The 17434-nt window shown below is 48.1% G+C and overlaps 1 protein-coding gene across 1 annotated transcript; it reads left to right on the top strand.

The window, feature by feature from the left end:
• Positions 1-391: 391 nt before the first annotated feature.
• cdc42ep4b (CDC42 effector protein (Rho GTPase binding) 4b) lies at positions 392-15481 on the top strand. The gene is made up of 2 exons (XM_084671054.1): positions 392-565; positions 13763-15481. The coding sequence occupies exon 2, from the start codon at positions 13985-13987 to the stop codon at positions 14975-14977; it is 993 nt and encodes a 330-aa protein (XP_084527180.1). The 5' UTR covers positions 392-565; positions 13763-13984; the 3' UTR covers positions 14978-15481.
• Positions 15482-17434: the final 1953 nt, after the last annotated feature.

Below are 17434 nucleotides of genomic sequence, written 5' to 3'. Positions count from 1 at the left end.
ACTGTGGAGAAGGTGATCGGCTGCAATCTGCCTCGAGGTCCCTGAGGCGAGCGAGGAAGATTGTCGCCGACCCCTCCCACCCTGGACACTCCCTGTTCCAGCTACTCCCCTCCGGCAGAGAATTTATTCTAAATTCCCTTAGTATTAGCTAGACTTTGCTCCTTTCGTATAGTTAGACCACATATTTAAGTTTAAAGATTCCTATATGTTTAATGTATGCACCTTCCTGACAAAGTAAATTCCTTGTTTTTGCAAACATTCATGACGAATAAAATCCCTTCTGATTCTGATTCAATTTGTGTACTGGCCCTTTAAGACGCGCCAGGGGGTGGTGATCTATGAGACAAGGGAACGGAGCGGACGAGCTGCCTGGTCATAGTTGTGTGAGCCACCGCGCTTTCAACTTGACGGACGTATGTGACATCAACGGATCAAGAACCGACCCGCGTGGGAAATTCGTTACCTTTTCGGATAAATTAGAGTTGTTTTTTGTATACAATACACGTTGCTTGTTGGCTACAGTAATTAGAATTCACGGTCCGCACAGGATTACTACTTAACCAAGGTAACGCTCTTTTTATTTATAAGCGAACCTCGGGGAGAAGTGATGTCAGTTTATTTCCAATACAGGGTATTTTGTATCTATGTTCGTCTGCATATGTTTGCCTTGAATTTTGAATTGGCAGTTTTCCAATTTCCTACCGAGTAAGAAAAGCTGGTCATGGTACAAGGTTGCGTATTCCAGCGAAAAGTAGCATCTGCATATAATTTGAATGTCAAATACTCTTGGGGACAATCACAGCGCCTTTCAGACTAGTTAGCTCACTTGGTTGTTCCGTGTGTGAGCGCTCCAGTGCATTGTGCTGTTCAGGAGTTCCCCGTGACCTCGCCTCTGGTTGGAGTTATCTGATGAAGACTTGGGACTTCTCAGAGTCCCCAAAAGAAAACTATTCACACTGTCAGTTTTGATAAGACCCACAACCTTCTTTGTTACTTCTATTGTTGCGACTACATTCAGTGAAGCTGAAAGTATGTGACTAGTAGGAGCAGCATTGCTTTTGTTGCAAATCTTCCTTCAGACTATATAGCTGTGGATTACAGGCCGTTTTTAGTTTTAGTGAAATCTTGTGTGGCCAGTTCTCTTTCACATGGAGGTTACCTTCTCTGACCTTTCCCTGTGGTGTTTTAATGTTACGATTAATTACTTTGATAAATACCCCCATTGTTATTCATCACAGCTCAACAGTAAAACGTTTGCTTTAGTCTTAACAGCATAACTGTAGCCTAAGGTCCAGACCAGCTTGTTTTATTGTTTGTCAAGGTTCTAAATGATTCTATTTTTTTTTTTCTTGACCTATCACATAGCCACAGAATGAGATCAGTGGGCCACATGGCCAGTTGAGTCTTACTGGGCTAAATCTGAGTGAGGCAGATGGACTTGAGCATGGCAGTGACGGTGTTACATAACAATACCCCAAGATGGGAAAGTAAGCAAAGATTAAAGGCATTCAGCATGATTGACTATTTACCGAAAGCTAAACACATCAGACACTTGGTTGCATTAACATTTAGTTTCTAATCGAAAGCAATGCTTTTACACTCTCTCTGTCTCTGTCTCTGTTTCTGTCTCTGTCTCTGTCTCTGTCTCTGTCTCTCTGACTCTGTCTCTCTGACTCTGTCTCTCTGACTCTGTCTCTGTCTCTCTCTCTGTCTCTCACTTTCTTTTTCTCTCGTTGTCTCTCTCTCTCTGTCTGTCTCTCACTTTCTTTTTCTCTTGTTGTCACTGTACCAGATCAGTTGAATGATGTTCATTGGTCCAATAACTGGGTGGAATAATATGGCTTCTGCTCTGTGACCTCCACAGCACAGAGGGCACTGAGCAGCTTTATTCCAAATTAAAAAACATTGGCCACCTTTCGCAGCATATTTCTCTTCCCATGGTGAGTCAAACAATCAAGCCTGCCTTGTTGTTACACCGTTATTCTTAAGTGTGTCGACATATTGAAAAACGAGCTGGGCTTTGTCTCAGCTTGCAGACAGCCCTGGACCTTTGCCCTCTGGCACTACAGAGCTCTGCCTGGGTAAGAAGCTGTGTGATTGGTTGTGTCTGTATGTCCAATAGTAAACCCTTAAGGTCAGCACATGGCATTTTCTAGACAACATTTACCCCAGGACCACCTGGTCTCCCTGGAGAACAGAGACACTGCTGCTAGTGCTTTTGGAAAGACAGCCATCCAGACAGACAGACAGACAGATGGGTAGGTAGACATAAAACAGACAGTCGGTCAGATTGGTTCTCTAAAGACTCATCCCCAGGTAGGCCCATCCTGAACCACTCTCGAGTAGACCAGAGGGATCTCCTCAGAGAGGAGACACTGACATCGACAACCGTCCCATCCTACCGTTCATATCTGCCTCCCCTTGCTCTCCTCACATGCTCCTGGTCAGCAAGCTGTCCAGGACCCGGGCTCCTGTCTGCACAGTTGAGGATCTGGCCAGATGCCCAGCGCTAGGTCATATCCCTGGGGGCTGCTGGGGAGGAGGATGGGGGGGTTGTGAGGGAGGGTTGGGGGGGTTGTGAGGGAGGGTTGGGGGGGTTGTGAGGGAGGGTTGGGGGGGTTGTAAGGGAGGCTTCAGACAGATCCGCGGGGCTGGTTCTCATCAAACTACCGACCCCTGGAGATTTTCTACTGTCCGATTGTTTAGATGAGTTACCCCAAAAAAAAGAACTCCCCCGGTAATTCCAGAATGAGTTCAAGATTTACTTCACTGTTATTGTGTTGTTTTTCAGACGTGACTTTAGATGCGTATTGCATGTGTGTGTGGGTTTTGCGTTCATGGCAACATGAGTCTGTCAGTTCCCACTTGCTCCAGGAAATACCAATACAAATGGCTGGAGTTAGCTTCATGTAGACTCTATGGGAGAATGCTGTTATGATTGGAGAGAGATTTGACATGCAGAGCCCTGAGAGGGCCGGCTACAACAGTTACATTACACTAGAGAAGCTAGCCATAACAGTTCCATGACCTCTCCATTTGACACGGTTAGCTATGTCGAGAACCTTGAGTAGTAACATTGAGCACACACCATTTTATTTATATCCCCATCAGCAATCTTATTACTTATAAGTCTAGCGATTCTCACACTCAAAGCTACCTCCAGAACAGAACGTGAGAAAGGTGAATTGTTTATAGGGTTAGGGGCAATGTTTCCACCCTCACCCTAAGCCCCAGGTCAAAGTTCACACAAGATGCATTTATCCACATGGTGCTTTAAAACAACAATCCCAAACTGGCCTTGTTGTCAACGGGTGAAAAGGCCCAAATTCCAATATAATGTCATTTAACTTGTAATAAACTTTTATGCAATTTCACCAATTGAATCTTTGTAAATTCAGGGTATACAGGCCGTAACTTTGTGAGTTCTTGGGAGTGGTATTCAGGGTTTGTCTGGTCGGAAGATGTCTCACTTTCTCTCCTGTTGATGTTGAATCATATTGAGTGTCACGGTAAGGTCTCAGAGGAGGGATATTGTGTCCGGGACAATTACAGGAACCTCCTTTCCCGAAAGGGAAACACAGATGCTTTTGTACTTTAGAAAACTTCATGCTTAGGATTTGCTGTACCCATTTTACATGGGAAAGCAAAACTGAGTTAGAATCATGTCCTTTGTCTTTGCCGCCCTCTCAAACTTGACTTGAGAAGCGGAATGTTTTGAAGGTGCTTAGGTTTCTGCTTGTGATTCTCACGTTAAGCTTTCTGAAACTTAACCCTGTCCTATGTCCTATCATCACTATGCCGCTCCACTCCCCATCACATAACTCCTTGTAGACCAGGTTTGGGCTCTGAGGCCCAGAATCTTCCCCCAGGGCCTGCTCCCTATTCAGAGGTTAGCTCCTATCTGAACCTGATACTGTACACCGCACATCCATACTATCAGTGTCAACATACTGTAACTGGTTTGACAAGTATTTTACCAGTATCAGGTTAAGAGACTGTTTCTAACAGTGATTGTCATCTGCTGGCTGGATGTACAAATTGTTCACATTTGGGTGTCATTACCAATTAAATGTAAACCTCCCTTAATTAAACCTGTAATTCATGTTCAAAACATTTGACTCACACCCTCCTTTGTTATTAGAAGACAAGGCATTGTTGTTGAAGTCTTTGAAACCAGTTCGGATAAGACCTCGTCATCCTGTCTGAGCTCAAAAGAACCACCGTAAATATGGCCAACAGGGAGTCGAGTCAGGGTGAGTCTCGCATTCCCCGTCCGTTTCATCAGGTTGTGGCTGTCACAAATAGACACTGTTTCATCTGTCTGTCAGCCATCGTCTTGACACACCTGTCCTGTTCATGGAATCTGGAACCTCTACACAGCTGACTCGTGACCTTCCAAACATGTTTTGGAGTGTGTGTCATCTCTGTGGCCTGGACTCAAGCAGATAGGGTGGAGTCAAGTGGCACAGCCTCAACCACGCTCTTGAGAAATCTTGGCGACTGAGTTCTGTTTAAGGATATATACTAACAGCCACGGTCTCCTGTTGCGACTTGCGGCTTGTATCCAGTCCGTAGAGGGAACCGGTCCATAGTCTGCTCCTTGGTACCCAGATGGATTCAGAAGAGATCTAGAGGGTTCTATGACTGAATGGATGCTGGGACGCACTGGTCTGGCAGTCTTTGTTGTAGAGCGCTATTAGATTCCCAAGTGTAATTGTCCCTCAGTGAGCTCTCTCATCTGTGACTGCTTCAATGCAGGCCTCCTGTGTTCAGTGTGGTTAAGCATTAACTAATGGCATTAAATCGCCTCCCCAGCCTCTGCTTTGACTGGGCCTAGCCGGCCGGTTGGTTGGTCGCGCAATCTGTGAAGGCTAGACACTGACCGAGCCATATGTATTGGAAACCCTCTTGACCGGTAGAGTACAGCTGGTCTATCACAGCGTGGCACTGGCCTGTTCACAGCTCAGCAAGTGCCATTGTTCTCCCCCCCACCCCCCTCTGCACGGTCCCAGAAACAGGTGGTCTCCCCCGAGCGTTCTACTGCTTGGGAGACAAAGGAGGAATGCACAGCCTCCTAGCAAAGCCATCTATCCAGCTCTGCTTCTAGTCGCAGGACCAGCCTGTGACTCAGCTCTTTTGATAGATTCCAATCTCGTGTCATCGCTTCGTCTTCGCTGGCCTGGCCTGGCCTGGCCTGGCTTGGTGTCGTGGGAGCTCATTGGCTCCTGTGTGAGTCAAGGGGTGTCACCAAAGTTCTCAGGAGATGGTTGAACCCCCTGTGTGCATGTGTGTGTGCGGTGAGACAGAGGGTGTGTGTGTGTGTCATTTTGTGCTCCATGGGTGTGATGCTAGGGCTTGGCCTCTTGCTTCTACTACACCTTGCATTGCTTTGTTTTGCGTGGATTTTGGTCCATTGTGGTTTAAGTCACCGTGACTTTGTTGGTTGTTCAGTTCCGGTGCCTCGGGGCTCAGGCCGGGTGTGTGTGCTCGTGAGGTATGAGACCCAGTCTCCGTGGTGGGAAGCGTGTCTCAGGAACTTGACTCGCATCCTCCCAGGACCCCTGACCCTCCACCTGCACGGCAGTAATATGGAAAGCTAGGCGTGACAAGCCGTTGATGGACTTTGCGCTTATTGCCCCAAGTACACGCCCACATGAACAGTTGGCATACACAAATTGGATTGACCTCCCAGAGGGAAGTTGGACTGTTACAGAAGCAAAAGAAATGTACGGCCAATAGCTTTAAGGCTAAATAAATAACACACAGAGAGATTCTGATCCACACATGCAAACAGCCAGGCTACTGAGGCTGCTGGAGAGAAAATATTGTCAAACATAAACCCTTGATGATTTCCAGGAAATAGTAGTACAAACTAGAACAAACACAAGTAGCCAGACAAGAGTTAGACGGAAACTAACTAAGATGGATGGGTGGAGCTAAACGGCATTCTGAAGTTGGAGGCCTAGATAAATCGCACAAAGACCTGCCTTCTGATCCTGGTAAATTCTGCATCCATCGTTTTAATAAAGGACAGTGTGTTATTGTGTTGTTCTGAATTCCTGTTGGTAGGAATTGTCAAGCAGTTACTTTTGCTTCAGGGACGCGGTGCTACAGCTATTGATGGCACTGTCGAAAGTGGTCATAAAACACACAGTCGACCTTGAGATTCTTTGACCCAAGATTTTGTGGCATAGTGGTCTCACCAACTGAAGGGGTCACCCAAAGCCTCGCCATGATGACTCTGCAGTACAGCGGTCTGGCCCAGCTGGACCAACGCCACAAGCCACTCTGAGATGTTGCTTGTATCCGGTTACCGCAGAACCCTCCCCTCACCACCAAACGACCCCTCCCATTCATGCCTGTCTCTGGGCTTGGTGAACCACCGGTCTCCCCTCCAGCTGGAGATGAGCTGCTGAAACTCATACCTACCTGATGGGGCTGGATAGGGAATTTCTGACGTATTTCTTACAAACACACACACACACACACACAGCCAGATGTTACAAAACCCCATGCCGGTAAATTTAGCAGAGGTTTAAGTACGCAAATGATGCATGTTACAGGGCTGGCTATGTAGGACATATTTTCCTCCAATGGGATTTCCTCTGTGCCAACTGGTTGTCAACCAGACTGTCAACGCTGGCTCAAGTGGAGATGTGATTGTGTGTGGGTGTGCGAGCGCTCCCTGTGAGGCCTTTTACTCATGGCCCAAGGCTTGTGTGGACTACTGTTGGTGTTGTTAAAAGCTAACACCATGGGGTTTTATGTTTTCATCTGGTGTGTTTGAGGGAAGCTCAGAAGCCCCCGTCACCCCCGTCCCCCGTCCCATCTCCTTGTGGTCCGTTTGAGCTGGTGTGTTATGGTACAGTGGGGGGCTACTGATAAAAGGACGAGGAACTGTTGAAAAGTCAACACAAAGCAGAGAGCCCACTTATCTTTCACTCACACTGAAAGACCTCCCGCCTATATCACTGTACTGGTTTCTTTGTGGGGTCCCAGGTGGTGTGTGTGTGTGTGTGTGTGTGTTTAAGGGGGTCTGTTTATTTGTGTGGTTATCAGCAGTAGCTGCTGTGCTGGCTGAACTGACGCTAGCCTGTGCTTCACTGGTATCAGCCTCTGCTTGTCTTTCTGGTGATTTGGCACTTTTTTGGGGGGGGGATCCAGGGCCCACTCGTTCTGTGGTGCCCCTGGCAGAGCCAATGGCTAAGCATACTATGCATGGACCGCCCTTTTTTGGGTGAGAGGGGGGCGTAGGGCATTTTGGAGCATTATTAGGGTTGCCCAGCACACCTGGGGTTGGAGTCATTGGGACATTGTCCTGGTGGCCCTGCGCTGGCCAATTACATGAGAGGAACACGTCCGTGTTTACAGCAGGGAGCATCTGTTCCGTAATGGGCCGTTTGGTCCTGGCTGTTTCTACTAGAGAGCAGCTGCTAGGCTTGCAGCCTCCTGGCTTCAGTTCTGCCTGGCCCCAACGCTGGCCATCGGGACACAGGAAAGGAGGGGTTCGTTGATTAATCAGTGACAAACACAGCCTCTATCTATGGTATCTCTGCATCGGTAATGACATTTGGGGGTTTGCTCCAGGATGGCTGGGAGAGAAAGGCTGCCGCCTGTGTTCGGTGTGTTGGCACGCCGTTCTGGGGAGGGAGACCAGAGCGATGCCCTCCCCACCCCCTCCATGAGGGCGTTTTTCTCTTCAGTGGCTCCATCTGTCTACCCTTTGGAGGAAAAAAAAGTTCCTGTGTTGATGTTGCTCCACAAGGGTAGGGCTGTGGGCCTCCCATACTGGCTACCCTCCAGCTCTGTGTGTGTGTGTGTGTGTGTGTGGTTGAGTCCTTGGAGAGAGGAATGAGAGGCTGTGACATTCTTACACAGGCCATTATTCAGATACGTGGGAGGCGGGGTGGGGGGAGGAGGAGGAGGCAAGGGAGAATTTTGACAAGGTTGAAACATGTTAATCATCCTCTTGATTTGCTGCTTCGCTGACATCGGTCTCCTCCGTCCTGCGAGTGGCACAGCATGGCCGCCCGCCCAGGACTCCACCACGCGGGGTAACGCCGACTCACAGGCCAGCCCGGAGACTCCGGAGACGATGGCACACACAGCACTGCTGTGCTGACCGATTGGTGGGATGAAAGCACAACAAAAAAAGATTCAAAACATCCCTCAGGGAAGTCACGCGGTCGACATGTTGAAATGTTCCAAGTGAGGTCAACGGCGAACGGATAGCTTAACCTCAACATGATAACAGGGTGTTGAACAACAAACCAGCGCTCTGTGGACCATGACATGGGAAATGGATGGCAGGTTGTGCGTGTGGTAATGGGTTGGAATGTTTGTGTTTTGGAGGGGTGTGTATGAGGGCTTTGCAGTGTGATCCCACACATCGTCTTGGCTGGTTGTGGCACGCTGGGTTTATTTAGTCTTGTTGAGCATCATCTCCTTTATCCCCCCTGAGCTGTTTTTTCGGTGTTTCTATTGGGGTCCTATAGGTAGGGTTACATGTGTCGAGAAACACCCCCCCCACACACACACACACACACACACACACACACACAACCTGGCATGATATTTCCCTTAGTCAGCAGGCCAAGGCCATCACACTGCCAGCCTCTTGGCTGGCAGTGTGATAGCCCACACAGACTCGATTCTCCCAAGGAGGAATGACAGCACCGCCCCCCCCTCCCCAATGGCCTCCGTTAGAACCCACGGTATAGGAGGTACTGTGTTTCAGCTGACCTCACACGGTGTTGACCTTTTGAGATTGCTGTCTGTTTTTTTAAAAGTTATTTAGGGTCAGAACAGACAACATACATGTCCCAACATGTCCCAACAACAGGTTTTTGCTTTCACATCTTTTACAAAACTTGGTTAGTGGATTTCCCCTGATCGTTCTAGTTGGGTCCAGAGGACACTGACAACAAGGAGTCCTTCTCCCTCTACCTCCATTTCAGTTTTTCCCGCCTCTCCTCTTTCTTTACTTCCTCCGCCGTAGACCATTGGATCAAGAGGCTCATCCTCTGGTCGTAGTCAGACATGAGGACAAACAGGTAGAACAAGTTGAACTGACAGGTAGCAATTTCAGCGGAACAGAGGTTTATGTATTTAATATGAGGTATATTTACTTTGTCACACCAACGCAAAGGTCGGGGCGTACGACTGGTAGGAATAACATGTTTACATGACCATTGTTGCACCGCACATGTGATGTCGTAGACGTGATTCCGACTACAACTTGTGGACTAACTTGTAAAGCACACAGTGGAAATGTTTTAGCCAGAGGCCCGGAGAGATATGTTGTGTGCTAGGTGCTTAGCAGAGGTTGGGTAAACACGTTAGCGGCCCAGGCTAGTGAGCTGACACTGAGGTGTCACTTACAGGACTGCAGGCTTGGTTTCACTCAAGGGGCCCCTCAGCTACGCTAGCTCTCCTACTGTACACGGGGCTAGCTAGCTAAAGGACTGGCCTGATCGAATGTGCTTAGTGGAAAGACCCAAGCTCAAGATAGCGGTTTGACCTTATCTGCAGGGACTGTGCAGACTGGTCCGGTCACACGTAGTTTCGGAGTCTTTCTGAGAAACCTGTGTAACTTCTAAGGCCCATCGATTACGGAGTGGTAAATCATGAGCACCATTAAAGGTTAGGGTTAGAAGCTCTGTTGGCGGAGCTGTTTCTTCCACATTGACATTGTTAGCACCTCTGTATCTATGTCTTTTCCTGAGGTGTCTGTGGGATGTTGATGCTGGCTGTTAACAGACAAGGAAATTAACAAGTCAGGGCAAATAAAAATCTGCTAAATGTAATCCTCATCTCAGATAGGAACACATTCCTAATCTAAGTGGAATGCAGTGAATAATGTAAGTCAGAATTCATAGCAAACCAGGAGGTTTATATAGTAGCTAACTCTGCTGTTGTGTAACAGTGCCTATCCACATTAACGTCAGGTCCCTAGCTTCCGACTTAGTGAATAAGTAATGGTCCTCGTGTCGTTCTGTAAAAAATTAAAAATGTCCTTAAAATAAAACTGCAAAACGCTTGTGGTGGGTCCTTGTTGATCTCTGAGGTGGTCCAGATGTGAGGAGGATAGAGGCTGCAGGCAGCACGGATGACATCACTTAAGCCCCTTATGGGTGTGCATCCGCTAGAGTGGCGAGGGGTTGTCTGCATGGAACCATGGAGGATTGTGGGACTTCCAGGGGATTAGCTGCAAGAGCGAAAGTTAGCGGGGATGCTAGTGATGTCATCTTGTGTGTGTTGGAGCTGGATGGCGACATTGGAACTGCTGTTAATCATTCATGGCGCTTGTTGTTCCTTTTTCTAATGTAGTGTGACGCTCTGAGTGCTGTATTGCATAAGGTGTCGTTGATGGATGCATTCAAACTAAGCTTTAACCCAAACATTTACTGCTTACACTTGTTCTTATCCTGCACAAAATGCCATTTTATTGAATCTGGATTGTTTCAAACACGTTTGTGTTTCTGTCTGGAGTTTGACTGTTGGTTACAGGATGTATAGCTAAATAACTAGCCCGCCCACTCGCCTGTCCAGTTCTGAGCTTGTGAAAGTGAGCTCAGATGGAATGTAGCCCCCAGCTGTGTACTGAGCCCAGTGTGTCAACCGTATTATGGACCCTACTTTTGGCTGAGTGGATTCCCCAGTGACCACCACTGCTACCCCAGCATGGCGTGAATGTCAGAGAAAAGGACCCGGCTTTGATTTACTATTTTTCTAGCTGTCTAGACCTTGCACTAAAGTCAAATGGTGCTCAACATAAACCCTGCAGTTCAATGTCCCCTGGTCCGAACGAAAACAGTGACAGTTTGAGGCCGGTTTGTTTGGAATGCTGTTCGGGACTGTGGAATGTCTACTGTGCTTCATATGGCCTATTCTTAATGTATGTAGAAGTGCAATGAATGGGTGGAATTGAATATGACAGCCTTGCCTGCAGGCCTCTCTTCCCCCCTTTGTCACGTACACGCTAATGAGATCTTCGGCAGCATCAGGGGGTAAGGCAATATCCCCCAGCCATCACTGGGCCCCTTGAGTGACTAGCATGGGCCATTTCCCCGAAAGGAGCCAAGGTGTGAGTTTGGAGCCTTTTGAAATTTGAGCACACACTGGGAGCTTTTCTCCTTCAGAGTGAATGTCTTCTCGTGGTGTGTCACATCAAAAGTATTCCTCCTGTACCAATTGTAATGCGGCATTGTCCCCATCCCACTGCATGTGGCCTGTGGCCATGGAGAGAAGGAGTCACCGTTCTGAGAGGCCGGGCCGGGAGAGTTAATCCGTTTGTGAAAAGGTGACCTCACTCTGCCTGGGAGGAAGGCAGCTTACACACAGGAAGTTGGCTGGGCAGTGTGGTCTAAAGTCACCATGGAGACATGGACAGCAAAGGGCAGGTCACAGGAGTAGCCTGGATGGGCAGGGCGCTATGTTTTGGGTCAAGGTTGCCAAGTTTCTTTGGCTGCTTCCCCTGACCCAGCTGGTCTGTACCAGGTAAGTTAAAACCCAGAGGTGCCTACATTTTTGGATTGGGCTTAAACACCCTCTGCTGTTTTGATATTTGAAACATTGGTGTTTGTCTATAATTGGCAAACAATTTGTGAAAGAAAATGCCTGCAGGGGCAGGCCTTTGTCACGTTAAACTGGAGGGGGAGGCTAACCAAAGACACAGGCTGCACATTGTCACTGAAACTAAGCTTGTAGATAGAGAGTAGGCCAGACTGTGTCGACCATGCATTATAATACCATGCTGGTGGAGTTGTGTAATAACCTGCCAGGTTAATAATAGCTAATGATAGATTAGCATGCCTTAATGCAACAGCGTCAGACGTCCTTGCCCACAGTATAACACACAATGCACGTTGTTTGACCGATGCTTGAATCACTTAATTCTCCAGCAGTTGCTTGGTCTTGGTCCAAACTCACACTTTCCACAGTGGTCGAGTTCTCATGCCAAGAAGTATAAACGAGGGTAGTCCATATAAAGTTGTTACGCTCCTGAAGTGCTTCCAGTCCCTCTAAATTGCCCTGCCTGATTTGCGTTGTCTCTGTTTTGTATTGTTGAGGATTTTTTGTTGAGGGGGCAGGCCATCCCCCACTCTCCCACAGCCTGTATGCACTAAGCAAGGGCTCGTAGGAGGTTATTCAATAAAGAGGTTAAACCACCACACTCAGCAAGACAAGAGAATTGAATTCTCCACAGGGACGTTCCGTCCTTTGAAAAGGAGACAAAAAAACTGGGTTAGCTTATCGTCTATCAAAACCCCCTCTGTTCTGCCCGAGTGCTACAGTTGCCTGGCAGTGTTGAATGGCCTCTTGTTTGCTGGAGATGCAAATGTTTTCGCGGGTGACGTTTTCTTTTGGATATTGTTGCCTGAAGCCCCATTCATGCGAGAGGGCACGCACATAACCTTGAGTGAGGGCTCTGGCCCACGCCCGAAAACACGAGACAAATGATGGGATAACGTCTGGCGGTTACAATTGATATCGCTGATGTCATCCTCTCACGGCCGTAGTACTGAAGGAGCAGCGATTTTCTCGGGGATTTCTCCAGAGCATGCAGTTTTGAGATTGTATTTCAGAGCAAAGTGTGGGGGGGGGGTCAATGGTGACCTGTGGACAGATTGGGTCCGTGTCATTGGACACTCCTCTTGAAAGGATCCATGTCACCATCTTATTGAGTCAAATGTAGATCAAAGTGTAAAATAATCAAGAACACCTCTGCTGTAAAACATATTCCTGTAAAGTTATACATGTCCCCCATGACTTTTAACACAACCCCAGGGCTGTGATTACAAATCATCCTGCTCTCTGGATTGTAAGGCAAGTCATTCTCAGCCATCTGTGCGAATGGAATGGATATAAGATGTTTTGCTGGGGGGGGGGGGGGGGGGGTGAGGAGATTCTTCTAACATCACTGAGCCACTAGTCAATGGATCTTCTGATAGCTGTGGGGTTCTATCAGAATGAAAAGGCTGGATACTACAGTGTGTTCATAGCTGAAGAAATGAAGTTCCTTCTCATTCAAAAAAAAGAAATATATATATATATACATATATGTATATATTATTTGATTCCTGGCAGCTGGTGCTGCCTGCGCCCCGGGTATCCTGTGACCCTGCTTATGTAACAGGCTTGGGCCCAAAGGGAACTGACGTCTACAGGCTGTACAGTCAGCCTCCCCAAAATGGAAGCTTATTTTCACATTTACGTATCCTTTTGACAACCATCTCAAGACGTCTGGGGAGGTATTATTGTGAACAAAAGGGCTGAGTAAAAAGTACAGAAGTCTAAGCAAAGGCAGGTTAGGCGGTTCAGTGACATATGAACGGTGCTTTCTCCACCCCCTCTCTGAGAAAACCTTTTTTCCCTCTTACATAACACACTTCAAGACCTCAGTACGTTTGTGCTGCTAGTGCCTCCATTGGGAGCCACTCAAGTGCGTCTTCATTTCAAAGCCCCGGTGACAAATGTTTCCACACTCGATGCTGCATCTCGGCTGGAAAAAAGTGATTGGGAGCAAAGTCTTGTACTTGTGCCCTGTACCCAGGCAGCAACGTTTTTAAAAACTGTTTGAAGTCCTTTGGCCTTTTAGAGCAGTTTGGTCCTGCTCCAAAGGAATAAAATGCCACAAGAGAAAGGCCCTCTGTGTTTCGTGTTGTTAGTTTCCAGGTCGCCTGCCAAGCTCGAGTATCAGTCGGTCCACCTAATTCTTGTGAATTTAATTGGTTATGTTTTTTTTTCCCCCTCTCTCTAGGTTAGTTGGGGAACCACCTGGACCCAGATATCAATACCTCTGTTTCAAAGGACCACAATGGCTGTTTCTTCAGACACCTGGACATAAAGCTGCCTTGACCACATCCCTCAACGCTTTCAGGTTGAACTTCTTCAAATCCGCTGGTGTGTCTTTTTTTTTTTTTTTTTTTTTACCGTTGACCCAATTCTTTCCCGGTGGATTTGAGCAGCGCCAGTCGCCATCATGCCCATCCTGAAGCAGCTGGTGTCCAGCACCTCCCAGTCCAAGCGGCGTTCACGCGTCGACCTGACACCCGAGATGATCAGCGCTCCTTTGGGGGACTTCCGCCACACCATGCACGTGGGCCGCGGAGGAGACGCTTTCGGCGACACGTCGTTCCTCAGCACCCGGTCAGGGGAAGCTCCCAAACCTGAACCCGAAGTCAAACAAAATTCCCCCGGCCCCAAACAAGGCATCCTGTCCCGGACCTTCAGGAGCAGCAAGCGCTCTCTGTCGGTGAACAGAGGAGACAAGTACGAGAGCAACATGCTCGGGGCCCCCGGCGGTTCGCCCAACTTTGTGAAGTCCGCCATCTCTATGCCTTACCTCAATGAGGAGGACGCGGGCCGGGGACATCGGCTTCCCAAGAGCGCGTCCTCCAGTCCCTTGAAGAAGCTCCCGGAGACTGACGGCAAGCCCGTCAACGGAGCCGCAGCTATGGCAACCATGGACATGGAATTCGACGAGCGGAACTTCGGCGAGCTGACCGACCTGCCCCCGTCCGTGCCGCGGGGCGGGGGCATGAAGCACGCCGAGTCCATCATGTCCTTCCACATCGACCTGGGCCCCTCGATGCTGGGAGACATCCTCGGCGTCATGGACAAGAAGGCTTGGGAGGAGGACGACCTGGGCTACGAGGAGGGCCGCAGCTCCCCGCCCTTCAGCCCCCCCGCGGAGGACCAGCACCAGCCACCGGCGAGGGCCCCTCGGGCCACATACCCGCAGAAGCCCCCGGCGGACCCTTACACCCCCGAGCTGCGCAGCAGGAGCCTCCATCACCACCAGCACCTCGACAGCTGCTCCGTGTCCAGCTCCGGCTCCGCGGCCCTGGACGAGAAGCCCCTCAACCACCTGCAGGAGGGGGACACGGACAGCGCCAAGTACAGCTCGCCACGGGGGGAGGAGGACAGGGACTTCTCCTTCATGGACGAGGATGACGATGAGATTCGCGTGTAACGGGGGCCCCGCTCGGCCCCGTGGACGTTGTTTGAGGACACTGGGAGACCCAAGTATTGTCTGTGAGCTGGGAAGCTATCATCACAACACGGGAGAGGGTGGGGGGGACGACGACTATGAGTAGGGTAGAAAGGAAGCCATATCTTCATATTCTACTTGAGATTCTAGAGATTGACATTAGCCAGAGAGTCTCTGCATGTTCCACGGGATACCACCCATATTATGAATACAAACAAGGTCTGTTATTGAGCCTTATTTACTTAACTTTGCCAGAAGGATTTGAGTTGGCTAACCATGTGGAGGCTTCCAGATTGAATATAAATGGAAGTTCCGGTCCCATGAGACCTTTTACTTTGGACTGGTAACAAATTCCATCTTCGACCACTGAACGAAGCAATTGAAGGCCGAGAACAAGAGACTGAAAACATCTTGTCACACACACACACCAAGGCCAGTAGTCTGTTGGAGGTTGTCTTTTGTATTTAAAGCTATTTTCTGTCCAGAGAGCAGGCCTTTATATGGTCACCTTGTCGTAAATATAATCCCCAGATTCCTACTTATAGTTTTCGGATCCCACTGCGCCTTATCGCAAAACAGTATGTGCATTCACACAATGGTGAATCACACATTCACTCTCCCTCCAGTGTTCTGTTAAGTGGATCTCCCTTCACAGGGAGTCACTTTACTGGCTGCCCTAAAGAGTTGTTAATGAGGAAGGGAACTTCAACCAATAGTCGTGACCACCGCATTCTTTTAAAAGGGGAAGTGTGAGGTAACTGTGGTTAGATCATGACTTATTCTCCTGCTGTTGAAGACACGGGACTCCTGGAGGCATGATGCATACTGGGGTCACGACCTGGAGGCCATGACACTTGACACACATGACACAAAAAAATGAAGGTTGTTTTCCACAAGCGTTGGGTAAGGAAGAGGGAAAGGAGAGATAAGTGAAATACAGAATTGGGATGACAAGATTCTAATAGTGCTTAAGCATATCCAGGAAACCTTAAAAGGTCAGTAGATTTTTTAGGGGAGAGGTGGCAGTGACACTAAATACAATTTATTTTGTTGATTTATTAAGTTTTTCAAATCAAAGGCTATGTTTACTACACGTGTACATATATTATTGATTAGTTGGCCAAGTAGTGGCACATGACATTTGAACTCAGTAGGTAAACTTCCAACAATTTTGCCAGCTTCCTAGAGGCCTTCTAGAAGAGTTGATCAACCATTCCTTATGTTCACACAGACAGCGATCCGTTTAAAGACCATGAGTTAGCTACTTCCACGAGGGAACGATCACACCTGAGTGTAGATAACATTTACGTAAGTCAGTGTAGACCTTGTGTGGATGAGTTGATGACTTGGTTTGACCATTGGGAACACCAACACACACAATGCCAAGCCAAGTCACTGCTAGGTGCTAGTATTAGATGACAAATCTCTAAAACACTAACTTCAGTTCCGAGTCACACTATTTTGTTTCAATGGTCCTTTTAGATGACTTTATTTTGACATGTCTAAAAACAAAAGATTTGAAGATTTGAACAAAAAATTTGAAAGTGAAACAGTGGCCTTTCTGAACTGAAGTTCAATATCATGTAACATGTTTTGTTTTTCCCCTCAACAAACCTCCCAAGAGTAGAGAGGTTGGCTGTGGCTTAGAGTAATGACCGTATGTTTGTATGTGGTCATATCTCTCATCCCGCACCACGGGTCGCTAGGTTCAGCAGGTCAGCAGAGGGACGACGGGTGTGAGGAGGATTCTCCTGAGTGATGTGCCCCCCCACTGTGCCATTCATTGGGTTCCTCAGATTCAATCAGCCAATCATCTGGCTCCCCTCAACCCCTCTAATTCATAAACAGAGGCCTGTGACCAATTACCGCCCCTTCTTTCCCGACACGCACACCCAGACACTTATCCATTCACTACTCTAGATCAGTATCTGTTGTCAAAACAGGAAGCTCGCTGCCCACTGCTTCCTGTGTCCGTGTCTCATCTTTCGCCTTTTCCTTGAGAGGAGGGAAGTTATAACTGCCACATGTGCCACAGGGGAGCACTGGTTTAGTTTCCTGTTGTGGCATTGGTTGGTCGGGAGAGGGTGTAGGGGGGGCGCACATTACTCAGTAGTATTAGTTGGGGGAGGGGGATGGGAGGGGTGTGAGGATATGATGTCACTTAGTGGTATCTTTGTATTGTCAGACAGAAAATGTCCGCATGTGTACGTGAGAGATCAACACAGTTCAGAGATTAGAATGATTGGGTGGAAAATTGCCAAGTATGTAATAATGATCGTATTGGGATGACAGTAATATGACATTGGATACGATGTGTTTGTGTTGGACACATTGCAATATGATTCAATTTTTGGTTGTTGTCTCAGGCCTCTCATACTGGAAATGTATGTGGGCCAAAATTGGGACTTTCTTTTCAATGTTTCTACTTCTACGTTGCTT

This window comes from Hypomesus nipponensis, chromosome 13 (assembly GCF_054491055.1).
Source record: "Hypomesus nipponensis isolate SF chromosome 13, ASM5449105v1, whole genome shotgun sequence".
Classification (NCBI taxonomy): Eukaryota; Metazoa; Chordata; class Actinopteri; order Osmeriformes; family Osmeridae; genus Hypomesus; species Hypomesus nipponensis.
This window is presented reverse-complemented; position numbering and strand designations above follow the sequence as displayed.